General features: G+C 40.6%; 1 protein-coding gene across 3 annotated transcripts; it reads left to right on the top strand.

The window, feature by feature from the left end:
- The first annotated feature begins 1053 nt into the window (after positions 1–1053).
- Positions 1054–26949, top strand: ARGLU1 (arginine and glutamate rich 1). Of its 3 annotated transcripts, none has more exons than XM_049647202.1 (5): positions 1054–1662; positions 9661–9886; positions 12184–12267; positions 14530–14678; positions 26131–26307. In XM_049647202.1, exons 1-5 carry the CDS (start codon positions 1316–1318, stop codon positions 26144–26146), a joined length of 822 nt encoding a protein of 273 aa, XP_049503159.1. In that variant the 5' UTR covers positions 1054–1315; the 3' UTR covers positions 26147–26307. The 3 variants fall into 3 exon arrangements, with proteins under 3 accessions (XP_049503159.1, XP_049503157.1, XP_049503158.1); XM_049647200.1 differs by lacking the exon at positions 26131–26307 and adding an exon at positions 14798–19103; XM_049647201.1 differs by lacking the exon at positions 14530–14678 and having other exon boundaries at positions 1055–1662; positions 26131–26949.
- The last annotated feature ends 72 nt before the right edge of the window (positions 26950–27021 follow it).

The raw sequence follows: 27021 nt of genomic DNA, 5'->3' as shown, positions 1-27021 counted from the left end.
ATTAAGTGTTTTTACTCGAATGTATCTCAAGAAAAATAATACATCTTCCCTTCTATTCTGATTATTTTCCTATTGCTGTGCCAATACCTTGGCGTTCCGTTTATTTTAATCTTTTATAGGGCAAATGCTTACTACTCTTTTTTTAAAGGGCTTCCTGATAACTCACAACTAGGTGATCTTCCGTATAAAATTTGAAATTATTTAGTTAGTTCTAACACATTCCCAAGAGTACTTGGGACTCTGACGGGAATTGCGCTAATTTTGTAATTTAACTTGGAAAGAATTGGCATGCTTTTGAGACTGACCTGTCATCCAAAGATATGGCATATGTTGTTCATTTACTCAGGTCTTGTTTCTGCCTTTCAGCAAAGGTTGAGGGATTTCAGCAGGAGGATCTTGTAACTTCTTAATGTTTATTCTTAAGTACTTTTTGTTGTTGTTGCCACCGTGGGTCTTACCCGTGATGTGCAAGGGCTTCGCACCACACACACACACACACACACACACACACACACACACACCTGCTCTGCCACCTGCTAGCTGTGCCGTCTGGGCAGCTAAGGTCTTTACCTGATGGACATCAGCGTCCCCACCCCCAAAATGAGAATGGACCACCAGTTCACAAAACGCATATCAAGCACTGGCTTCCACGCATCAAAGCCCACGTCATCTCCCGTAAGCCTCACAACCACTTGGTGAAGTGTGGTACATTCACTGTACAAACGAGGAAGCTAAGCTCAGAGAAGCAAGGCATTTGCTCAGAGTCACTCTGATACAATCTAGGGCTGCCTGACAAAACCAGCTCCTAGAAAATAATGCAATCAGTGGTTTCTGCTGAGGCACGACTTCATGCTCACCAAAACGCGACAGGTTCATTCTTATGGCATTGGCCTCTTACCGGAAAGCAGAAGGGCACTAAAGCGAGCTGGGGGACGACGGCTCCCGAGAGCGTCGGGCCGGCGCGGGGCAGGCGGAAGGAGCCGAGTGAGCTCGGAAGCGCTCGCTACGCCTTCGGCAACAATCGTCAGGGGGCGGGGCTCGCGCAGCGGCGCGTTCCGCGCGGGGCATTGTGGGAAGGGCGGCCGGTGCAGCCGCGGCTGCCATCTTAGCAACTCCTGGCGTTGCGGCCTGGTCGTCGGAGGCGGCCTTCGTGGCGGCCGTTCACCTCAGAGAGCGGTATAAAGTCAGCTGGCCGACGGCCTTCCTTCCTCCGGCCTCGATAGGACGGCCAGCCCGCGTCCAGAGGCGGAAGCGAGGGCAGTGGGAGGCGTGCGGGGCCCCAGGCCAGCGGTTAGTCACAGCGTCGCCCGGAAGGATGGGCCGGTCTCGGAGCCGGAGCTCGTCCCGCTCCAAACACACCAAGAGCAGCAAACACAACAAGAAGCGGAGCCGGTCGCGGTCGCGGTCCCGGGACAAGGAGCGCGTGCGGAAGCGCTCCAAGTCCCGGGAGAGTAAACGGAACCGGCGGCGGGAGTCGCGGTCCCGCTCGCGCTCCACCAACACGGCCGTGTCCCGGCGCGAGCGGGACCGGGAGCGCGCCTCGTCCCCGCCCGACCGCATCGACATCTTCGGGCGCACGGTGAGCAAGCGCAGCAGCCTGGACGAGAAGCAGAAGCGAGAGGAGGAGGAGAAGAAAGCGGAGTTCGAGCGGCAGCGAAAAATGTGAGCGGCCACGGGGGGAGGGGCGGGGAGCCTGGCGGGTGGGGGCCGGCGGGGCTGGGTGGGCCGAGTGGGGGCGTGAGGGGAGCGGGGGGGGGCGGGGGTCGAGGGGTCGCAGGAACCCGCCCGAGAGGCTGCAGCCCGCGCGAGTGGAGAGCCTGGGGCCGGACGGACCCACGAGTTGGCTGGGCTGGGAAATACCGGGGCTTGCGCAGGAAGGGCTTGGAGCAGAGAAAGCGATTTTGGCGCGAGAGCGGAGCGGAGTGCCGGAAGTAGGGGGTGGAGTTCAGAGTGGGGTAGAGGCGCTGCCTCGGCCAGTGAGGGCGTGGGATAAGGGAGCCCGTAGAAGGGATGGAGAGCGTTTGGGGCCCACTGGTGGGGAGGGGGGAGTGGAGCCGGAAAGAATTAACCCTTGGGATGCAAATTGCAGCTGGCCAGGGCATTCTAGTACCGGGGCTTCGATTTGGCAGGGCTTCTCGGGAAATGAGACCCTGTTGGTGGTCCCAACAGTACAGCCAAAGATGCATTTTATGTTAGTGAGTTCCTTTTGTTAAAGATGTCGCGGTTGCTTTTCTTTTTTTTTCGAACCCCTTCGGGTTTTGATTGTTTGTTATTTTTTTGAGCTGCAAAAATAAAGTGCACAAACCTTGAGCCTGCAGTACGATGAATTTTGACACTTGAATTCACCTGCATAACTATCATCCCTATCAAAGTTGCTCCGTCCTTATACTTCTCATTTATATGGCTTTATATTCCTCTGTAGCAAAAGTAGGTACAATCCTGCGTTTTGTTTTCCCTTGTGGTAGAGGACACTTGAATATTTGCTTTTATTTTTGCATTGCTCACGTATGGAACTTAATGTAGGGAAAATCAGGATCACAGTGAGGTCCCCAACTTGAAATACTGTTGGGGTAAAAGTATCTCTGAGAGTCACCTCTCATGTATCTTTAGATCCAAGAGTAGGTACAAATAATTCCAAATTGATCATCTTTTGTTTTTAAAATGTAGGGTTTGGGTTTCGTTTTGGTTTAAGACCATAGTACCCTGATGCTCTGGGTATTCATTTCTCAAAGCCAGTTGGAAAGGTAGTGTTAGATGTGAACTGTCTGTGTTTAACCGGCCATCTTCCTCAGCCCGTCGGTGTTTAGAAAGTGCACACGAGGTAGGAGAATTACCTGAATTTTCTGAGACAGATATATGTACTGATTGTTTAAGGGCTTGAAATTTTTCTGCAGTTGGTTTTGCGTTATGTAGATTTTTCCAGCAGAGTGTGTTTCTAAGGAGCAAAGTTTTTAAGATTTATGGGACTGGGGCACTGACTAATATTACAGAGGAAGCAGTACCTGGAGAGCTATTTGCTGTGTCTTTATTTTTCCTTTATGTAGAGCTGTCGGTGATACATATATTAACATCAGATACATACAAGTAATTGTTTTGCAACAAACCTTGATTATATAGAATCCGGGTTTTTCTGGTATAGAACAAGATCCTTAACTGTAAAAATGAACTCTCAAATAAATGTCAACAGATGAACATTTTAAAAATTAAGTCATGTCTCAGATAATTTTCCCACGTGAAAACAGGTGTCCAAAGAGAAGTTATTTGCCATTCTCTAAAAAGCTATGACTTGTAGGAAAAATAAAAGGGAACTTGGTATGCAGAGAATAATTAGAGGTGGTTAGCAAGCTGCACATGAATAGCAGGGACAGAAACCAGGGATTAAAAGAGAAAATAGGAGAGCTATATAGTTCCAAGTTGGCAGAAGCAGCAGATAACCATTAGCATTTATGAAGGGAAGAGGGGCAAAGCGAGCAGCCACCTGTACACTGAATTCTGTGTGCCGTGCAGTAGGTACTCCTCAGTACGGTGTAATGTCTTAGATAGAACACAAAGGAAACCATGGAAAGACCTAGGTTTTAGAGCCTTGGAAATGGGCCTAAGTAGTTGTGTGTCTACAGGTCTCATTCAGCTAATACGGTTCGAGCAATTAATAGTGCCAGGCACTGTGCTAGGTGCTGCTGAGATACAGATAATTGACCCCTCTCCAAGAAGCTTAAAGACTGCTAAGTGGGTACGTAATAATAGTGTGGTAAATTCAGTGATAGTGATGTGACTGTAAGAAGGAAGCATCTCAGATGGGTAAACCCCTTCGTCCTCCTAAGGAATGGGTGGTAGATAGAAATGAGATTGTCCGGCAAGGCATAGGAAGGTACATGTGGACCAAAACAGAGTCCCTTCAGCCCTTGCCAGAGTAAAAGGAGGGAGGGGGGCTGAATGCCCTACAAGTGAGGTAAAACACGGGAAGTTCTATAAGTACTAACATCATGGAGTCTTTTCAGTCAGGGGAGGTAAACAGAGGCTGAGAATCTTATAAAGGAGTCATGTTAAGGAGCTTGGATTTCATCCTAGAAACAGGAAACGTTTTGAGGAGGTAAATGGGATGAGCTCTTTTTTTTCTGTCTCTCCCCGCCCCCCCAAAACAGCACTGAATGCTGTGTAGGATAGATAACTAGTTACAGTAAGACCACACAGGAGTAGTGAGGGGGCGGTTGCTGGAATGGGAAAGGACAGATTTAGGAAACAGTGCAAATAAAACTGGATTGGAACATAAGGGAAATAAAGCATTAATATTGGTTCTCATGTTTATATTGTGGCTATTGCACGTTGGGCACCAAATGTTTAAGGAACTATTTGTGTGGCAGACGGTGATTAAAACGGCAGAAACCTGATAGATAGCAGACAGGAACGGTCAAGGGGAGTTTCAACTGGCACTTCCACTGTAGGCACTTTAACACTTGGGTATAGTGAGTTTATGCGAGTTTGATATGGGAGACTGAAGCCTTGAGGAGGAAACCTTGAGAGTAGATAGAACGACCCAGGTAGCGTGTGAAGGCAAAAAAGCAGTTGGCTTACGGGACTGAGAGGACCTTAGGCAATGTTTGTTGGAAGAAACCAGTGCTTGCTGGAAGCAGAGAAGACAACAGAGAGCGTAGTGTCCCTGTACCTGGAAAAGGGTCCATGGGAGGGGAGAGACTGCAAAATTTGAATACTCTGTTGGGCTTAACTAATTTTGTGGTAATAATGGAAACCAGATTGCTTTGCTGTTTACAATTGTGAAGCCTTGAATAAATCACGTACCTGTAAGCTTGATTTCTTATTTGTGAAATGAAGATACTGGTCTTCGTTATGAAGATTAGAAATCACACATTTATGAGGCGCCTGGGTGGCTCAGTCGTTAAGCGTCCGACTTCGGCTCAGGTCATGATCTCGCAGTTCATGGGTTTGAGCCCTGCATCCAGCTCTGTGCTGACAGCTCCGGGCCCGAAGCCTGCTTCAGAGTCTGTGTCTCCCTGTCTCTCTGCCTCTCCCCCGCTCACACTCTCTCTTTCTCCGTCTCTCTCTCTCTCTCTCTCTCTCTCAAAAATGAAACATTAAAAAAAAAAATGGCACATTTAAAGTATCTAGACACTTGGCATATGATGGGCCTCCGTACATAATGTAATATAATTTACGAAATGCAGCCAGATTGAGCCTGGTGAGTTTATGAAGTGCTCTTACGAGTTATATTAATATAGTAGAAGGTAGACCTTAGCATTAATTTTTTTTTCTCATTTCTGAATAGCTAGTTCACATGTTTCAAAATTGAATTCAGAAGTTCTACCTCTTCCCTGTGTCCCAGCCATTTAGTGTGGTTCTCTCTCCTTATTTTCATATGTATTCTTTTGAAATGGCTTTGTGCATGTTGTATTCACTGTGCATGTTGAAAAAATAGGCAGTTGTAAAATAACTTGCAGCAAATCCGGAAAATGTTAATGCTATAATAATTTACTGTAGCCTGTTATAATCTAGGTTTCAATATGCTTAGTGTTCAATTGCATGACAGGTTGAGAGCCTTCTGAATTAAAGTATCTAAGCTGAACTGGGATCTATATGAGTGATCCTTAGAGTACTTGATGAGCTCATTGTGAGAGTAGAGAACAGCTTTTATGAGCAAATTCAGTATGTGGAACTGTATTTCGGGGACACTTACGGCTTTAAGACAAAGGATAAGGGCATAAGATCTAGCTGATGTTGATAAGAAATTTATAAAATTTTTAAATGATTTGGGTAAATATTATTGCATGCCTTTGCCTTTGTAGGGTACTATAGGGCTTAGATCATGAGCTTTGGAGTCTACCTAGGTTAGGAGTCCTCTCTTAGCAAAATGCAGTGACCTGGAGCCCAGCTAGTAAAGTATTCCTATGCCTTGGGAATCATCAGAGGTGTAACTGATGACATGGTGTATAAAGCTGTTGGCACAGTATTTGGTGCCTATTCAGTACTGAATTAATGCTGTTTGCTGTGATGTTATGAAGCACTTAGAAGGAAACTCCTAGGGTTGAGTTCATACACGTTAAAATATTTCTGTATAATATTTTAAATAATATTGCCATTTGCCATGTTCAGAGTCATACTCTGGTTTAACAGTGCTGTATTGCTGGGCCCTTACTGTTTTAATAGTTACCATTTTAAAGTTGGTGGTGACTGGAGTTTTTAAAATACCTGAAAGCATGGAGGCATGGAGAAAATGGGGACCTAGTGTTATACATACTACCATCGAAATCTTGAAGATTGTGATTCAGCCCTTTCAACATTGGCACAAATTCTTGGCAAGGGAATACATTGAGCAGAGGAGCCTGAGGAAGAGATTAGAGTCAGTCACTAAAGAACATCAGGAAAGTGACAACTCCTATGGCAAAAGTTTTAAGAAGTAGGGCACCTGGGTAGCTCAGTCAGTTAAGCATCTGACTCTTGATTTCGGCCCAGGTCATGGTTCTTGGGTTCAGGCCCCACGATGGGCTTTGTTCTGGCAGCGCAGAGTTTGCTTGGGATTTGGGATTCTCTCTCTCTTCTCTCTCTCTCTCTCTCTCTCTCTCTCTCTCTCTCTGCCCCTCCCCTGCTCACACACCCATATTCTCTCTCTCCCTCCCTCCCTCCCTCCCTCCCTCTCTCTCTCTCAAATAAATAAAAACTTAAAGTTTTAAGGAGTATATAGGCAGTGACATGAAATGTTTTTTATAAGATACTAATGAGCAAAAGTATTTGGGTTTTTTTTCCCCAAGAAAGTTTCAGTGCCCCTGGTGAAAGTTAGCCTTCTACCTCTTTATCATTGATAATGATAATAAACTTGTCAGTAAAGATGAACTGCTTAATTCAATTGTACATGTGCCCATTGTTTTTCGGAATTCAATATGGGGAGAGGGGAATTGAAGCGTCACTGAGAGTAACTTTTTCAGTGCTAAATCTGAAAAATCACTTAAAATTTTTTTTTCTGATTGTTGCTACTAAGAATAGCAGCAACAACAAAAAATTATATTGTTGATAATACTTGTAGGGAACAGTTCTGCTGTGGTGCCCTGACCTTGCCTGTCTCCACGTGGAACACAGCAGCAAGGCTTAATTACAGTCACAGTGGTGTGTCCTGTGCTTCCTCCAGGAACAAAGGGAGATAAGCAGCCTTGTGAGAAACTCCACGAGGCCTTTTCTCATCCTCTCCGTTTCATTTGAGCTTGGGACTTTCCACTTGCCCTCCCCTCTGGGCTATAAAACCGCTGAGCTGCCCTTAGAATTGACTCCTTAGCAGCAAAACAGCCCACTGCCTATGCCTGTATTGCATGTCACCTGTCCCCTCTGGTTTGGTGTCCGTGAGTGGGACCAGAAACAGCTGACACTGTGCTGATCTGGCTTTTGCTGTAAGTAATAAACTGAATTTATTTAGGCTTATTTTCTCTGTACTAAATCCAGAAATGTGACCCCATTAGCCATTGTGCTATTGCTATTACTTACAGACTGCTTGACAAAAAACCCTGAATATGTATCAGGTCTCTTCCATCTTTCCAAAATTCCTAAGTTATTTGGCGACTTTGCTAGTGATGAGCTAACCTAAAGCCTTATTCCATTCTTCTCTCTGCTTTTTACTTTGGACTGTTTTAATTGAAACTGTTTTACGTTGTCCTTAGAGTTGAATTGCACCATTTTTGACATCTTAAAAGAGAACTTCTTCTTAGGCTCCTTTACATTTACTAGCAAAAGTTTGTTTGTGGTGAATGGTGTATACTTTTAAAACTTTGCATTGTGTAAACTTTCCAACTTCTGCAAAAGTGGAAAGAATATTATGACGTTAATACACCCATCATCTAGGTTTGACAGTTATCAGGCTTATTTCAGCCTAATATTTTTCTCTTTGGATGAGGTAAAGAAACAATTTTTATATTTGAAATGTAGTTTAATTTCCACTTAAAATCCCTGCCTGGTTTCCTTGAGGTATGTCTGGCAATTCATTTTAGTGTTGGGATAGATAACTATTCTCTTTTATTGAGCTGCTATAGGTAAAAGCTTATTGAAACTACCTTAAACTGTATTTTATTGGAAGTTACTGAATAGGAAAAGGAGCATTATTTAGATTATATGCTAGGCTTTTGTATCTTTTTAAATAAAAATCAATAATCAATAATTTAGTGTTGGGAGGAAATATTTAAGAAACAGGCAACAGTCTTCAGAATGGGATGCATATGTCTGGAACCTCGAATAAATAATTGTGCTTTTTCAAGTAGTTACTATCTCCTTGTCAGAAAAGCATAAGAGGTTATAAATGCAGAAACTGAAATGAATCAGAATGTTAAAGATACATTGGTGTTAGTATGGTATCACTGTGAATAAGTAACAGGAGTTGAGAATAAAAGCACTTGAGTGGGAATTGAATTACCCCCCCACCCCCAAAATACAGTTTAGTTGAAGTGGATTGGGGTGTTTAAAGGTCACTTAGACACTATAAAGTCTTTACTAAACACGTAAATTGAATGACTGGCTCATACATATTTATGAGTCATCAAAAGATACAAAGGTTACAGGTTGTATTTAATTTTATGGGCTGTGAGAAAGTTGAAGCATTAATAATAATAAATTGGCCTCTTAGGATTTAGATATACTTCCAAAGCCTCTGAATTTATTATTAATTCAGTACAAATTATTGTCTCAGAATACAATGAGCTACATATGTACAATGAAATTTTCCAGTAGCCATGTTAAAGAAACGAGTGAAATTTTAATACATTCCCAGTCTTTCTTAAAATATTGTCATTTTAACATGTAATCAAAGATATTTGTAAGAGCTTTTATGTCTTTTCTTTATACTGTACTGATCTTCAACTCAGACTAGATACGTGACCATATTGGATGTCATTGGTATAAAATGTACATGGTGTCCACTACAGTGCCTTGATAAATGTCAGTATTTTCAGTGCAGAATTTGATTTTGAGTAAATAAGTTGGCTTATAATATCTAGATGGGATTAAAATAATTTAAACCGTATCATGCGTCATTAAACTTTTTATTAGAATTGTCAATATATTTTCATCTACCCTCCCACATCTTGAAGAGCTTTTAATTAAGAGTTAACCAAAGAAAGAAGGTACGCTGAAAGGTATTAGGTTCAGAACCTGAATTAAGTTGGTCTGTATTTTCAGAAAAAGCTTCATTGCCTTCACAGTCTGAATCTCTTTGAGTCTGCATTTCTTCTGATTTTGCTAGTGGGGGGGCAGGGGATGAACTTAGTCTGAATTGCTTGCTACATAGTATTTTCTGCTGACTTCTCTTGAAGCTCAACCCTTAGACTGAGTGCATTGGCAAATGAGTAAATGCATGCACTTTGTCCTTTCGTTATAAAGTTGGTAACAAAAAGTAGACTTCTTGTTTCAGATTTCTTAACAGTTCTTAAAACTAATGAATTAAGCTCTTTGTTGAGTCATTTTGGATTTAGAAAGTGAAAGCTAACCAAAACATGATTTCATATTTGTTGGAGTTTCTGTATCCCTGAACATCTTGGTATTTCCTTGAGTGTTGCACCCAGATGAATTATAAAATCATAGAATCGGGCTGAATGTTTTACAGACGTATAACTAGTTTTAATTCTTACGTTTACTTCTGACATCTAAGTCACTTTTTTCTACTTTGTGTGCTAGTCGGCAGCAGGAAATAGAAGAAAAACTCATCGAGGAAGAAACAGCACGAAGAGTGGAAGAATTAGTGGCCAAAAGGGTAGAGGAAGAATTGGAGAAAAGGAAGGATGAAATTGAGCGAGAAGTTCTCCGAAGGGTGGAGGAAGCCAAGCGCATCATGGAAAAGCAGTTGCTCGAAGAACTCGAGCGACAGAGACAAGCTGAGCTTGCAGCACAAAAAGCCAGAGAGGTAACGCTCGGTCGTTTGGAAAGTAGAGACAGTCCATGGCAAAACTTTCAGTGTTGGGTGTGCCTCCTGCTCAGTTCAGAAAGAGATGGAATACAGACTAATTCCTTTCTCATCTAAACTTAACATTGCTGCGAAAGTTAATTTTTTAGCCTGTTCAGAAGTGCTGACTGACATCTAAAAGTTACTTTTCATAAAACGTATTCAAGGATACTTTTTGATTTAACGGAACTGGCTTACATATTTGAGAAGTGTTTGAAACTTTTGCCATGGCTGCAGGACTTACATTCTTTTTTGGGAGGGTGGCGGGAGACAGGGAGTGGTAAAGGGAAAAGGTTAAAAATCCACCTGTGGTTACGTATTCTTCTTTTCTGTTTATCATTCTTACTGCCTAGACTGTGAGAGGCTTTTTGCCTTCAGTCAGATTACAAAGAGCAGGGCCTAACATTGAGTGACAGCACCTGCTTTTGATAAATAGGTTTTCTTGCTCTTCTTTTTTTCCTTCTTTTATTCCTCACCCCCTCCCCCAAATCCTGCTTCAACACAATGGACTAATTCTGGCATTCTGATCATAAGGCCCTCCCTCCATTTTCCTAATGTGTTTCAAAGAATCTTTTTAGGAAAAATGTCCAGAGTATTCATCCACTTTTTTTAGTATCTACTAACAACTCCTTTTTTTCTCTAGAGAGTTATGAAGGAACAGGTTGTCCTTGTCTGGAGTCAAGCTAAACACATGATTTGTTTTATCAGCAGCTGGAGCAGAAGTTGAAAATGTCTTTCTGTGAGACAGTAATTTGCTACTGAAGCTTTATGGCTTATTTGCACTGATTACTCCAGGTTCCTAAAACTTGTCGAAAGTCACTGAAACACTCAAGGCAAATTACTTTACAGTGCTGAGTGTCCCTTGACATAGTTTGTGTAATGAATACGAATTCCATTGGTGCGTGCCATAGAAAATCCTGTGGTTCTATTTTCTCGAACTTAAATATTCGACTCAAAATATATGTCTCCTATCATTGTTAATCTTGGCATTAGTATGGGCAAGTTGGCATCATACTAAATCTCTCTTGTTTTCCAGTAAGCTTAGCTTTTCAAGTGCATTCTCCCTTGTGCTGTCTTTAGATACACGTGTCTATATTTGGTAGCTATCACAGACTGTGCAATTGAATGTATGAAATTTTACTTATATCAGTGCTTTTAATAATGGAGATAATTTTGGAGTAATGGTGCTGTCTTGTAGCGAGTTATTAATCATAGGAAGATTTTTTTCTCTTCATTTGCTTTTTGTTTCGTATTAACAATTTTTTTTTACACGGACACAACCCTCTGACAGTCTTTCCAAATATTAAAATCATTTGAATATGTATGCTGTGATCTGAACACTGCCCAAACCATCAAGCAATCTTCATATAGTTTGCATTATAAAATCTCATTAAATTCTCCAATAAAAAATAAATTACAGAATTTTATTTCCGGACCATGCACCCCCTGGATTCCTGAATTTCAGTTCAGACTGTAGATGACAAGATAAGCTGCCTTTAGAAATTGTCAACATCTGAATGTTAAGTCCATTTTCCCCATGGAAGAAGCCCTTAGTTCCATGAAGTATGGATTACCATTTGTATTTTTCACTAACAGTAAATGTATTTTTCTTATTAATTGTTTGCCTTAGGAATGATGAATTACATTTTTTGTTCCTTCTTACCATAAACATCTGCATTCCTCAGCTCAGCCTTCCTTGTATGTTGTTTCTTTATAAATGGTTGAGCTGCTGATGCAGGTATTGCCAAGCTAACAGTACAAATCATTTTAAAGAGGAAGCTGGCGCGTATGGCAGCCGAGGAGCACACTCTGCAGGACACTGGACAAGACAGTAAATATTCAACTTTTAATGCTGATTAAAGGAGTATAGGTAAAGAATACGTAGGTATACATAATTGGTGAGACAAATATTCACTTTATTTATATTTTATATATTATTTTTTTAATTTGGTAAATACTATCCAGTTTTGTAGTTGTCCTTGTTGATTTGTGTGATATTAAAGTATTAGTAATAATTGCCAGGAAACTATCATTAGGGAGGGTTTAGTCGGTTGCTGTTTGGACTGGGAGGGATGATTTAAATTTAGTGCTAGAAACAAATTTTAGTGGCTGCACAGTTTATCATTTGTCAGACAGAAGGTAGCTATAAAGCTGCCCTCTAAGTCAGCTCAAAAAAGTTCAGAGGAAGATTAGTAAATATTTATCAGTAAAAATAAACATTTTGTTTTTCTAACATCTTAACATGTCCTCCCCTTTAGGAGGAAGAACGTGCAAAACGTGAGGAGCTAGAGCGAATACTGGAAGAGAATAACCGAAAAATTGCAGAAGCACAAGCCAAACTGGTATGTATGAAAAGCATTTTTTATTTGCTTTGCTGCTTCAGATTTTGTGGGATGATTTTGTGCTTTATCATGGACACATTTTTTAGTTCTCAGGGCCGTTTGCAGGGATTTGAGGCAAGAGCAGGAATGGTTCATGAGATTTTAGCTAGTGTCTTCCAGAGGAATCCATCTGGGGGCAATCCAGAGATTCTAGTAACTCTGGAGAACATTCTGAAATTTGCATTTAAAACAGGGCTCCTGGGAGAATTGTACTATCCCCAGTCCCAGAGTTTTTCTCTCTTCACCTCATTTACATTTTTCTGCCTGGATAGTAAAAACAAAAGCTTGGAAGTATTTAAACTCAAACGCAGCATTTCACTTCACACGAGTGACCTTGTTCCCACCCAGTTACTGGGTATAGTATGTAGGGAGTCTGTATTTGATAGTGTGCCAGACTCATAATTTCCTATTCCAAGTTTATAATCCAGCAAGGAATACAGAGACTTAAGTAATTATGACATACGGATCTAAACGGGGGTGAGGAACAATTGGAAATATTAGTGAAGAAGCCAGTGTAAGAACATTGAGGTCATCTTTTGAAAATAGAAAAATACTAATCTGTGATTGTTTCTGTTTTTCCTTCCAATTCTTTTTTTTCTTTTAGTACAAAAATCCAGAGGTTTTTGTTTGTTATGTTTCTTTATTGTTAGCACAGACTGGCACTTAAAGTAGAATAAAGAAGTAGGATAAAGTTTTGGGTGGCCTAGGGATTTCCATTAAAAATGTATATTCTGAAGCAGTCTCAGTATGAGGAAGAAAACAGAATGAAATGACTGGATACAAAAAAATCCAGGAAACAAAAGGAAGAGACAGGCATTAAAGGAAAAACTTTCTTTGCCTCATGAAAGTGGCATATAGGAATTCTACTTTGAAGTAAGAATCTAAATCAGGTGGAAGGGAAGTTAACTTAGGATGAACGGAGAATGAGTGCTAGTTCGTGCCCAGGAATGGAGACATGACCCAGGAGGGACTCCTGGTTCTAGACATCTTAGAAAAGGTTTGTTTACTTAGAAATGTGTTGAGAAGACATTTGCTGCGAAGTCATACTGTCACATGAAGGATAAAAGCAAGTTGTAAGCTCTCGTTAAGTGGTTTAGAAAAAAAAAAAATTTGTGACTGTTTATAAAGGCACAAAAAGATCTGAGTTGGTCTAAGTAATTCATTGACAGTGGATCCCAATGAGAGTAGGGGTGAAGGAGGATCATAAATAATGTGTCCCGTAATTGATAAGAGTGTAAAAAGTTAAAACTACGGTCCAGTTGGTTCTAAGGCATAATCTTTTAAGAGGTGGTATGCCCCAGATAAAAGCCAGTACTGGAAATATCAGTAACTTAATGCAACTTAAGTAAGTAACTAAGCAACTTAATGAGGATGACACCAGGATTCTTCATGCACGTGGCCATCCTGGTTATTGTAAAGGTCATAGTGAAAGGGAGGGACTTAATCCTGCCTTTCCCAATGAAAAGGCCTTAAAATCTGTTAAGGTAGAGCAAGCACTATGAAAGTGAAATGGATGAGGAGTCATTCTGAGGTCTGTCCCTACCTGCTCATTAATGAGTACGTGATCGTGCTTTTTTAGTGATGCTAAGAAGAAAATCTCAGTTCAGGTAGGAAGATGGAAAGTATGAACCTTCATTTGAGTCTTGAACGTTGAGCTTTTCTGAAAGGTAAATACAGTGTGGTTTGTAGGGCCTGGATGTTTCCAGAAGGGTGGAACAGTATAGCTGGTATTGAAAATGTTGTACCGGCATCACGAAGTGGGGGGAATCCCTCTTAGACCGTGGTAAGAGATTGGATAGCATGGTGACTTCAGTTTTGGGTGGCCTGGAATGCCGGATTATGACTCCTAGAACAGTTCCTCCGCTTATGCCCTGCCAGGATCCCTTCTGATCCCAAGGTAGCTGTCTGGTGCCTAGGGAAACTTGGCGCTTTATATTTCTTTTGGCAGTTTTCTTTGTTTACCCACACACAAACCATAAAAACATAACTTTCGGTGTGTCCTTACTGGGAAAAGATCAGCAAGCTTATTCTAGAGCAGTGCTTCTCAAGTGGTGGTAATTGGCCAGTTTTTGTTTTTGTCTTTTAATCCTAATTTGTCTCAGACTATGTTTGCAAAATACAATTAAGATGAATTACTAGAAAAATGACATCAAGTGGCTGTAAAAGCTTCTAAAACACTCCTGGTTTCTACATATCTTGTTATGGATCCATTATGGTTTGCAGACTATTGCTGATTCATGGATCATACCTAGACCAGCACTGTTCTGGAACATTGGGATTTGGCAGAATAGACTGTGCATTGCATGTTATCAGTACAACTTTCGTGAAAAGATATCTTGGAGAAAAAAAGAGTTTGCATTTGAGACTGTTTGGTAAGAATTTGCACATAACTCATTTGTTTCCTGTGCATGATAATGTTGGAAGCTCGAGAAATAATTGTCAGTGTTGGAGAAAATTTTTATTTGTTTCTGTTGAGCATCATCTATTGCAGGGAAACTAGCACATCCTTTGTGTAGGAAAAGACAGAATGTTACTGCATAAAGATGCCAGGAGTGTACGGAGACTTTCGTTTTTGTCCATTCCTCATCCTCTCAGTTTTCAGCAAGTTCTTTCATCTTTTCACACATTTATTGGGAGATACTACTGGAATATATTCTTTTTAAAAGAATAGATACTTAGGGAAATATGCCCATGTTGTAGATAGCACGGGACTTTTCCTGAGTGTGTCAGTAGTGCTGGTTTATCTTGTTGAAGCAACAGTTCTGTTTGTTTTTATGACCTAATAAATATGCTAGAAATGTGGACCGGTTCATTGTATAGCAAGAAGAATGGGATGCATTCTTAGCTACTAGAAGGCAAGGGGAGAAGAGGGAGCAGCCAATCCATAATCCATATTGTTAGGTGTAAAAAGCAATTGATAAGATGTTAAGTTCTCTTAAAGTATTTAATGTACTTATTGTGGAGACAAGGACAATTCCAAGAAAAGTTAATAATACGAAAATACTAAGTAGTGGAACAGGTGATGTGTGATAATTGACATCATTGCCCAGGTCTCTAGGGAGACCTGGGAACCTTCCTGGAAGAGATCGTGTGAGCTGGGCCTCTGTGGATAGTTAGAAATTGCACTTACGATGGGGACAGGAGTGTGAGGAAATGAAGCAGGGAAAAGGCCTCTTGGGGCCTTAGAATAAAGGCAAGAGTGTGTAGGTGCTCTTGGGATAGTGGGATGGGCCGGAGCAGTGAACCAGCTTTTTGTGTAGTCAAGAAGGTGGTGAGGTAAGTGATGGTAGATGAGGTTCGAAAGCAGATTAAAGGAGGGTGGGGAGAGAAGGTTCCCCAAAGGGTATTTCTTAAACATTGTAATCTTGAGAGAATAATACAAGGATTTCTTAGAAGTCGGTAAAGAAGACCAACTCCCTAATAGAAAAAGAAAAGAGACTTAAAAGAGGATTCACTCACACAAGTGGAATGGAAAAGTGCCTTCATAAATTCTTGACAATGTAGCAAAACAAAGGACTCCCCTCCCCCCCCTTTCTTTTCCTCTAATGCTAAATACCAGTAGAAAAAGACTTTTTTTTTCCCTCATTAGCACCAACTGTTGGCAAGGATAAGGTATAAAGGGACCTTTTTATGTCGTGATTTGGGGAGTTTAAATGGCTGTGACCATTTTAGAAAATAACAGTGAATCAGTAAATATCAGGAGCCTTTAATTAATTCTGTGTCTAAGAATTTTATCTTGAGAAAAGTGAATCAGATACAAATAAACTAATAAAAAAAGCTTTTCCCTTTATTATTTAGAATGGTGAAAATTTCACAGGTTTTTAGATCACTTATACAGTTGGTTTTTCTTTAGTCAAAGTATTTGTTAATCCAGGGGAAGTAGCTAAATGCAGAACTTACGTGTACATTATGATCCTGCTAATTTGAAAAGTATATTTGCACGGTTTAGTAGATGGGAAAAAAATGCTAAGAATCGTTATCTGTAATTGGTACACTTACATGTAACTTTATACTTTTTTCTAGTTTCTATATTTTCTACAACTAACATACATCACTTTCATGATCACATAAAAATAATTAGTAGAGAAAGTAAATTTAAACCACACTTTGACTAACTTTTAAGTAGGTCCTTATGACAAAAGTTCAAAGATTGATCACAGTAATGACTGTAATAAGGAATGTATTAGCTTAGCCCCATGGGCTCTCTCATGTAGAATTCATGTTAGGTACTCTAGACCAGGAGTAGTTTTTGCTCAAATCCGTTCCAAATTGTTTGTCAAGATATTTGATTTTATCTGTCCAAAAGGAGGCAAAAGCATATTAACCAACAGACATGCTTGATGAATAAAATCAAGGAAGAATTGACACGTGTCTTGGCTTGCCTGGACTTGGCTTTTTGGCAGATTGGTATCTAGTTCTGCCTGACTATTGGCAGTGCACCACTGTCTTCAGATATTTGAAAGGGTATTGTTAGTACAATGGAGATTTTTTATTTTTTTTTAAAATGTTAAAAATAGTACTAAAAAAATTTTTTTTTACTCCTCTTCACAAAAGTTTTTTGTGATGTGCCTGGGAAAAGCCCAGATACTGTTCTGAAATGTGTATGAATCCTACTTATTTAGAAAGGGAAATATACTAAGAAAAGTGATAGATGTTGCTGTGGAATTCAGTGTCCCTGCAGGAGGCTAGAGCAGTAGGAAAAACATGACCCTCAGACTGTCCGTGGGTGGATGAAAGTGGTAGTCAAATGTAATCTGGTTAATTTGTGAGTAAATACTGAAACTATAATAAGAGTCGGACAGTTTCTAATAAAATTATAAACATGCTGATAAAAAGGAAAAATTGATTTTAACTGGGAAACATTGTTTGGAATTTTTAAAATATATGCAAATCATAAGTTTGAGATCTACAGTGTATTTCCTCTCTTTAATATTAAAAACAGTTTCTTTGTGGTGCTTAGGTGGCTCGGTTGAGTGTCTGACTCTTGATTTCGGCTCTGGTCATGATCCCAGGGTGGTGGGATTGAGCCCTGCATCTGGCTGCATGCTGACCATGAGCCTGCTTGGAATTCTCTCTTTGCCCCTTCCCTTTGCACGCGCACTTATTCGATCTCTTTCTCTCTCTCTCAAATTAACAAAGAAAAAAATAGTTTTTCCTTACCCACTTGCCAAATAAGGAGATTTACCATGTTCATCATGCTTAACACTTTGTAACTCTCTCTTTTGAGAAATGAAAAAATTGTACCATGTTTGGAAGTTGATTATATGTGAAATGTGTTCCACATACTTAAACCAGAGCTCACTTTGCAATTAAGAGATATCTCTGGAAAATACCTCCCTGCGCTCCACCCCCTCCCCCCCTCCCCCCACATACACAAAGCTATTTGTGTATTCTGTGTCCTGATCTCCTGTTACTTTAGTAACACTAGTTACCTTGTGTGATCCCAAAAAAAGAGTCTTTGTGGATATGATTAAGTTAAAAATCTTGGGGAGTTTATCCACTATGCCCTAAAAGCCATTCCACATAACCATTGTAAGAGGAAGGCAGAGGGGGCTTTTACCACAGTACACACAGGAGAAGCTGAAGACAGAGTAGAGAGAGCTTTGAAGATTCTGGCCTTGGAGATTGGAGTGATGTGGTCAGGAGACAGGGAATCCTGGCAGCCACCAGGAGCTGGAAGAAGCAAGGAATAGACTCTCAATCTAGAGCCTCCTAACGGAGCGGGCCTTGCTGACACTTTGATTTTGGACCAGTGATACTGATTTTGAACTTCTGGCCTCCAGAATAGTTTTATGTTGTCTGGACCTACCCAGTTGATTACCTCAAAATATGGAAGTAGTTTTGGAGTTGGACAGTTAAAGTTTGGAAGAAATCTGAGGCACATGATAGAAAATGCCTGGACGGCCTTAAAAAAGACCGTTGGTAGAAACAGGGACTTTAAAGGTGCTTCTGGTTAAGGCTCAGAAGCAGAGGAAGAGGATGTTACTTTAAACTAGAGGGAAGGAGGTCCTCGCTGTATAGTGGTAGGAAACCTGGTAGTGTCCTACAATTGTGTGGAAGGTGGAACTTCTACGTGTTGAACTGGCATATTTAACTAAGGTATTTCTAAGTGAAGTGTTGAAGGTACAGTCTGGTTTCTTCCCCTGGCTGTTGATAGTAAAGTTCAAGAACAGATAGAGGAAAGAACAGATAAGTAAAATGGAATGAGCAGTTGATGTTTGGAGAAAATTTCAGCCCATCTAGATTACAAAAGATGCTATAAAGTCAGGAGGATTCCTGTTAAAAAAAACTGCAAAGAAAGCCAAGGCTGTGGCTTGACAACCATTTGCTAGGGCTGAAGAGATTATGCCTGTGACTCATAAGTTCCTTCAGGCACTTTATAGTAGCAGACACCAGGAGTAAATGAGATTATCCAGGAAAGATCTGTTGGGGAGCATCTTGTCCAATGGCCTGCCAGATTTGGGAGACCCACAGGGTTTGTGAGGATGCTGTGTCAGCAGAAACACTGCCAACTTGGACCGAAAAGGACATGGGGAGGACACCGTGATGAAGGGCTCGCAGACTCCCAGCAGACTCCACTCGTATAAGAGAAGGTGACTTGAGGCCAGCACAGAGAAATTTGAAGATTGGAGCAGTGCATAGACAAGCCCAGAAACCCTGGCAGCCTTGAAGAGGCCAGGAACAGATTCCCTCTGAGAGCCTACAGAAGGAAGGTGGCCCTGTCCACACCTTTAGTTCCAGTGACACTGACTTTGGACTCCTTTGCTCCCAGAGTAAATTTCTGTTCTCTTAAGCTATACAGTTTGTGGTAATTTGTTACAGTGGTTACAGGAAACTAATACAAATGGAAAAGGAATGGGGCATTTATAGTAAGTAGAGTAAGCACATCTAAGTTGAGAGAGCACAGGACTGAGTGATATATTCAGTTAATAGTGATGTATTTACACGTTTTAAGAGAGACAGGGACGGCATGGCGCCAAATGTAAATGTCAATTAAATATTTTAATTTGTAACGAAGTGATGGGGAGTTAATGGAAGAATGTTTAGTCAGGGAGAGGCTTGTTTTCAACTGATAAGGTAAAAAGCTCATTTAAGAGTGTGTTAGTGTATTTTGGGCAACAGTATTTGGAAAATGTTCTGGATATTACTGAATTGGCCTTATATAGTGTGAGTGAAGGACAGAAAGTCAACCAGAAACCCACTGAAAGCCTGTCAGAAGATGGGGCTGGAATTGGTAAGGTGGTAGGAGAAACTGTAAAGAGAGAGTAAACCTGGTTGAGCGATAAAAGTGCCCGGAGGAAGGAAGAGGAGAGAGAAGAGGAGAAAATGTGGTGTGGGAACCGGAGAAGATCTCATGCTGACAGCCAGGTATCAGCAGGCACTTGAGAAAACCTCCACAAAAGGGAATGAGTGACCAAGGCAGACAGAAGCATTGACTTGAAAGAGAACTTAGGGTATAGAAGATTAAAAGAACCACATCTGGATGAATTCACGTTAGGACACAAATACTAAAATCCTGAAGGTATGAGATTGGTGTTTGGGCAGTATTCTTAGAGTGGTCTCTGCTGAGCCCTGGAGGACACTGATTTTTGTGTCGAGTATCCCGTACCAGTCTCGGCTATCAGTTCCCTCTTGAAGCAGTTGTGTCCACTTTTAAGTAATACGGGATCTTGGGAGATGTTCTGTAATGTTGACGTTCCAAAAATATATTTAAGATTATAAAGGTGTAGCAACTGAGGAATTGCAAAGGATTACATTACCTAATGTAAACATTAGGTAGCAGAATAACCAAATTGCCATTGGGGGGGGGGATTACTTTAATTTTTTTTTTTTAACGTTTATTTATTTTTGAGACAGAGAGAGCGTGAACAGGGGAGGGGCAGAGAGAGAGGGAGACACAGAATCTGAAACAGGCTCCAGACTCTGAGCTGTCAGCACAGAGCCTGACGCGGGGCTCGAACTCACAGACCGTGAGATCATGACCTGAGCCGAAGTCGGACGCTTAACCGACTGAGCCACCCAGGCGCCCCGGGGATTACTTTTTTAAAAAATCCTGGTATGTTATTTTTTTTAACCTTGTATGTTAATAATTTCGGAAAACTTTACTGATCCGTAATTTGTTAAGGGTCAGAATTAATTACTTCAAATTTCTTTTTAATGTTTTTTTTATTCATTGTTTATCTAGAGTGGGATAAACATTACACTTGTTACGGGGGGAAGATGAGTCAAAGAATTAAAGTTACAAATGGCAGAGTTTAACAGGATGTGTGTCTGGGAAGTTTAAAATGCAGAAATCCACATTTCTGAGTGGTGGCATGATTTCCTAATTGTAATATTTTTTCATTCTTGCCTGTCATTCCCATAATCACTGCTGATAACAAGTAATTCTTTGTAATTTTAAGATTTCGTAAAATTTCATACGTATTTTTAGTAGATTTCAGCATCCTTATTTGCTGAAAACTGCTGCTAGGGATCACCCCAATGTACAGTTAGAGACCGTGTAGGTGGGGGATGCTTAGAAAGGTGCAATTGTAATAAGGACACTGGGACCTCTGGGTAGAAGAGGGGGGAACAAAAGGTACTGGAAGGGGTAAATAGACTCTTCTAGAATGGTATACTTTGCTTTTATGTATTTTATCTCACCCGTCACTCTTCCCAGTGAGGTACAGGGTTGAAAGCCACCTTTGTGAGGGTCCTGGACTTAATGACTAAGAAGGCCCACCCTCTTTTCATGGCTCTAGTATGGTGGATGTTGGCTTTCTCTTGGGCCTCCGTGACGTCCATGTGTAATCCTTGTAGGAGAGCTCGGTATTGTTTTTCTGTATGAATACACGTGTACATCCCCCTGCCCCCCTGGAATAGTTCTTTCTTTTGCATGCATTTGAAACAACAGAAGGGTGAAGGAGTAGTGGATATTCCAGGGGCATTGGGAAGGAAATGGCATATCAGATTGCAGAGGGGGCTAGGGTTTAGAATACCTAGCAAATAAGGTGTAGGGTCAAACCTCACAGATGGATGGGGTAGGAAACCAGTTTTTCATCATTTGAGAACCACTATATTAAAATTGATGGTTTTCGGTTTTGCTCGACTAGTTATTTTGGTTTTGGTTTTTTTGGTTTTTTTTGGTTTTTGTTTTGTTTTGCTCTGGTGTAATTGAATAACATTTATGCTTAGTTTAAAGCTGTAGTGGAACAAAGTATAAACATTTGAATGTAAAGACAGGATATTCACCTGCTCACTTCATTTTTAAAAGTCATTTCATTATCAGGTACTTCCAGTAGGCACTATATGCTCAGCACTAAGGGAGAACCAGAGAGACTGCAGCCCCTCTTCTGCACACATGCACTTCCGTCTCCTGTATTTGTAAACCTGGATGACATTGAAACTTTCTTTACCCAGTCTAATTTCATTGGTGCCTGGGTGGTGGCACAGTCTTGGATTTTGGTTCAGGTCATGATCTCGTGGCTCATGAGTTCGAGCCCCGGGTAGGGCTCTGTGCTCACGGCTCGGAGCCTGGAGCCTGCTTCGTATTCTGTGTCTCCCTCTCTCTCTGCCCCTCCCCGACTTGTGCTCTGTCTCTCTTTCTCTCAAGAATAAATTAACATTAAAAAATAAAGTCAATTTCAGTGCAGAATCAGTATTTCCTGTTAATGAAGGAAACTAGTTTAAAAATCTTGTTCATTTTAATTTAGGTATGTGATCACATCATTCAGATTTATTTTTTAGAAAAATAAATGGTTCTGTCTCTTTTTTTCCCCATCCACCTACTTTTCATTCCCATCTCCAAAATATATATTCAATTATGGTTTTTGTCTATTTTTCCAGAGTTTAAAATGCATATTTTGGCAGATACAAACACATGTATTTTTATTCTCCCCTTTTTGCAGAGAAATAGCATACTATACATAACTATTTGGGACTTTGCTGTTCTTACTTAACAGTATAACTTGGGGGGTTTTCCATTTCAGTATGTAGGGATTCCTATTTTTGTGTTTTTTTTTGTTAACCACACAGTATTTTTTTTTTTGAGAGTGCGCATGTGCTCTCGTGAGTGGGGGAGGGACAGAGGGAGAGAGAATCTTAAGCAGGCTCCCACCCCAGCTTGGAGCCTGGGCTTGATCTCATGACTGAGATCATGACCTGAGACAAAATCAGGAATTTGACACTTAGCTGACTGAGCCACCCAGGTGCCCCTGCACAGTGTCTGTTACATAGGTTTTGCATAATTTAATAGTCCCATATTTGGGAATTTTGGATTTCTCCAGTCTTGAGCAAGCTATGTTGCATTAAAAAACCTTGTTCAATTTTGCATGTTTGCAAGTGTTATTTATAGGATATTCCAGAAAATTAATTTTCTGGGTAAAAGTATTATGAAGATAAAATTTTGGTAAGTAGTGCCATAGTACTCTTCATAAGCTAGTATTTCGTATTTCACTTTTGAATTTGTCAATATGATACAGTGAAAAATAGTGTGTAATTTTAATTAGATTTCTCTTAAGGGTGAAGCTGTGATGTTCAAACTCTTCACTCTTTAAGGATCTAATAATCTGCTTCGTTGAGGGCTGAGTTAGAACCATAGGCAGCAGTGAATCTGGGTGTTTATATTGGTAAGGGTTTCCCAAGCACATGGACACAAAGTAAGATTCTTTACTATTCTTTGATTGAATTGTACTTGCCAGGCTCTTACCCCAAATGTGTGATGATTTGTTAAAATTGGGCAAAGTAATTGGCATATGAATTTATTACTGAGGATGAACAGAAGTAGGTAATTCTTTTCTCTTGTAATCATCAGTGAAAGTCTAAGCACGAAAGTGGAGATTTGAGATGGATGTACAGGTGGGACTTCAGTAGGAGGAGAGAATGGCAGGAGTGTAGGAGAAGCGGAGGCAAGATAGAAAGCAAGCATAATTTGAGATACTAGCAGACACACAGTTGGAGCCAGATTATAGAACGTCTTAAATAGTGTGCTAATTGGGGAAGTTAGGCCATATTCCACACCTGGTGGAGATCACTTGGGAGCATGAGAGAACAGAAAGATGTTCCCAAAACTGGTAGTGTTCTGTAGGGTGGATGGTGGATGAAGGGCAAAGACTGGGAATGAGGAAACCATTTCAGGTCTCTAAGAAGATGTGGGGCCCTGTGCTGGTGTGGTGGCAGTGGAAATGGAGGACAGGCTCTAGATGAGAGAACGTAATGGAAAAGAATATAAGGGGAGGATTAACAAACTGGTTGGCTATTTGCTTGTGTCGGGGAAGACAGGATAAAGCTACAGAACATGGGTTGCAATAGAGAAGGTAGTAGAGAGGGCTGATTTATTTTAGGGTTAGTTTTGAGGATTCTAAATCTTGGACATGTTGAAGAGCTCTCTCTCTCTGTCCTGTAGTGTGCTGTAGCTTAAGAAACGGAGCTTAGGGAAAAGGTCTGAGAGAGAGATCTATTTCACCTCTCCATTGGAGTTTCCATCTTGCCTACTGACCCAATTCCCACTTTTTAATTTATTTTTTATTTTTTTAATGTTTATTTTAGAGAGAGAGTGCAAACGGGGGAGGGGCAGAGAGGGAGGGAGGCACAGAATCTGAAGCAGGCTCCAGGCTCCGAGCTGTCAGCACAGAGCCCAACGCGGGGCTTGAACCCACAAACTGTGAGATCGTGACTTGAGCTGAAGTCAGACGCTTAACTGACTGAGCCACCCAGGTGCCCCCAAATTCCCACCTTTTAATTCTGATCTTCCTCCCATTTGCCCTTCACTTGATTTCAGTGGATTTGTCCCACCATCTGTCTTCTGCCTTTTAGTCTACACCCATACCATCTTAAAGTAAAACAAACCTCTTTGTGTTACTTATGTATTTAAATGTCAGGGTTTTTTTTTTTTTAAACATTCTATGCTGCATACCAGAGTGCCATCATCTTTCCGGTGTTCTGCTGAAAAGCCTGTAATTCAGTCACATTGAATGTTGCTATTTCAGAATAAAAAAAAACCTATCAGTGGAGACAAACAGAACTGATCAGGGTGGAGAGCCTTAAATATTTTGTTTTTAAAAAAAAAAAAATGTTCAGTTGGAGAGAGAGGGACAGAGCGTGCACGTGCGTGGAGCAGAGAGGGAGAGAATCCCAAGCAGGCCCCATATTGTCTTGACCTGAGCCAAAATCAAGAGTCAAACACTTAACTGAGCCACAGACACCCGGAGCCTTAATGTATGTTTTGAACCACTGTATTTTGTATGAAAGAATATGTGGGAAGAGAAAAAAAATTTTAAAGACTTCAAGTGAACAGAAGAATGAATAAGGAAGTCATTGAGAATTGGAGTTTCTGACCATCTAGAAAATAATTGTAGTAGAAAAATAATGGAGATGGAAGTAGTGACTTTAAGACTTGATTTTGGAAATAGGAAAGCATTCACAGGATGCAGTGAGTGTTTTAGGATGAAGATCAAATAGGAAAGAAGGGACCACAGTGATCACTGAGATTCAAAAACTCAAAGGGTTAGAGCAGGTTTTCTCAACCTTGGCCACATTAACATTTGGGAGTGGATAATTGTTGTGGGGGGCTGACCTGTGCGTGGTAGGATGTTTACCAGCATGCCTGTCCTCTGCCCACTAAATGCCAGGAGCCACTCTCCCGTTCGTGACCACCAGAGTCACCAGCACACATGGCCTAATGTCCCTTGTGCTGGAGGGGTAGACTCGCACCTGGGGGGTTGGGGGAGTAAGGAAGCAGACCTGAAGGAGAGAGACCATGAGGAGGGAGAATTGGAATGGCTGGAATTTTTTGGTAAAGAGGGGAAACATAGACAACACAGGAAGCGAGTTGGTTACTTAAGACTGAAGGAGTTGAAGTCACCACAAAAGTTAATTATTCCAGTGTCCATTTGAAAACGAAAAGCATGTTATAATCAGCGGGTGAAAAGGGTATTTAATTTTTTTCACTCCAGAGAAAGGGGTCTTTAGTATTTCTTGATTGCATATTGACAATATAATGTAGCCCCAGCAGAGGTTTTTTTTTTTTCCCTGTAACTTTTTTTTTTTTTTTTTTTTTTGAGTTTATTTATTTCTTTTGAGAGAGAGAATTCCAAGCAGGCTCCGCACTGTCAGCACAGAGCCTAACTCGACACCTAAACTCAAACTGCAAGATGATGACCTGAGCTGAAACCAAGAGTGGGACGCTTAACCAACTGAGTCACCCAGGCACCCCTCCTATAACTTGTTTTTTAAGTTTATTTATTTATTTTTTTTGAGAGAGAGCAAGCATGCAAACAGGGGACAGGCGGGAGTGGGGGAATCCCAAGCAGGCTCTGAGCTTTCAGCCAAGAACTCAACTACCATGAGATTATGACCTGAGCTGAAATCAAGAGACAGATGCCTAACTGACTAAGCCACCCAGGTGTCCCTCGTGTAACTTTTTTATATGTCTTTCTAATTACAAATCTAGTTCTAGTAATTGGTAGAGAACTAAACCGTTTGAAGAAATCGGTGCCTTTGTTCATAATTGACGATCTGTTAATCTGATTCACTGAAGATGTGGATAAAAATAGGTACTAGGACAAAATCTATACTGGTTTCAAGATACGATTTTTAGAAATTTCCATTTTCAAAATGTGCAGGTGCTTTTCTACAATTTTTAAATATATTTTTCATAAAAAGAAAGAATAGGCAGAATTAATAAGTTCTTTTCTAATTCCGCTATAATTTTTCCTTTATCAATTTTTGTGTGAGTTTTATTAAGCATACTGTAGTATGTATGTTCCTGTGTCACCTGATTTCCCAGTATTACTAATGGAAGACCTGAAATTCTTGGAAGTTTTAATGTTTACTTTTAACTTTCAGGCTGAGGAACAGTTGAGAATTGTTGAAGAACAAAGAAAGATTCATGAGGAAAGGATGAAACTAGAACAAGAGCGACAACGTCAACAAAAAGAAGAACAAAAAATTATCCTGGGCAAAGGGAAGTCCAGGCCCAAACTGTCCTTCTCACTAAAAACACAGGATTAAATTGCAAACTCTGAACTTTTTACAAAGAAAAATGGAAAAACTTTGTATGGTAGCTTCATGTTGAAGTGGTTTTTGTTTTGTTTTGTTTTTGTTTTTTGTTTTTTTTTTAATTTGGAAAATCTGGAAAAGTTAGCTTGTTCTAATAGGGGCTCTGCTCTGCATTCCTTTTCCCCCCTTAACTTCCATTAAGTCAAATCCTTATCAGATCATTGCTGTCTTCTAAAGAGGGATCTATTTTTCATCTGTTTGGATTCTGTAGTATGGTCTGAAGGAGAGCAGATCACTTGGTAAACTGGATGGTCTGATAAGGTTTTTACTGACCCATTGACTTCAGAGTTCTACTCTGTCTATTACGTCATAATGCTGGTTTTGCTGACTTTTTGTTTTTTTATATATTTATAAAAAAAGAAAAAGTTGGTAATTGCATTGGAAGCTCCCAGGGTGTTACTGGACCTGTGTGGTGTATTGTTAAACCAGTGTCCTTGATGCTCCTGATACAGGTAAGGAAACAGTTGGTCAGCTCTGGCACAAACTATATATACAGTTCAGTATTGTCTCTGTTCAGTTTGTTTTTATTTCATTGACAAAATCAAACCAGCATTCCCCATTGTGTAAATAAATGATTTTGCTGAATAAAGTAAAGTCTTAAATTCATATGTTGAAGCAATTTTTTTTAAAGTTCTGTTAAGTCTTAAAGAGGGTGGTTTACTTTTTGATGGTCAACAA

Source organism: Panthera uncia, assembly GCF_023721935.1.
Source record: "Panthera uncia isolate 11264 chromosome A1 unlocalized genomic scaffold, Puncia_PCG_1.0 HiC_scaffold_16, whole genome shotgun sequence".
Classification (NCBI taxonomy): Eukaryota; Metazoa; Chordata; class Mammalia; order Carnivora; family Felidae; genus Panthera; species Panthera uncia.
Note: the sequence above shows the minus strand (reverse complement) of the source record. Positions and strands in the feature narration are given on the sequence as shown.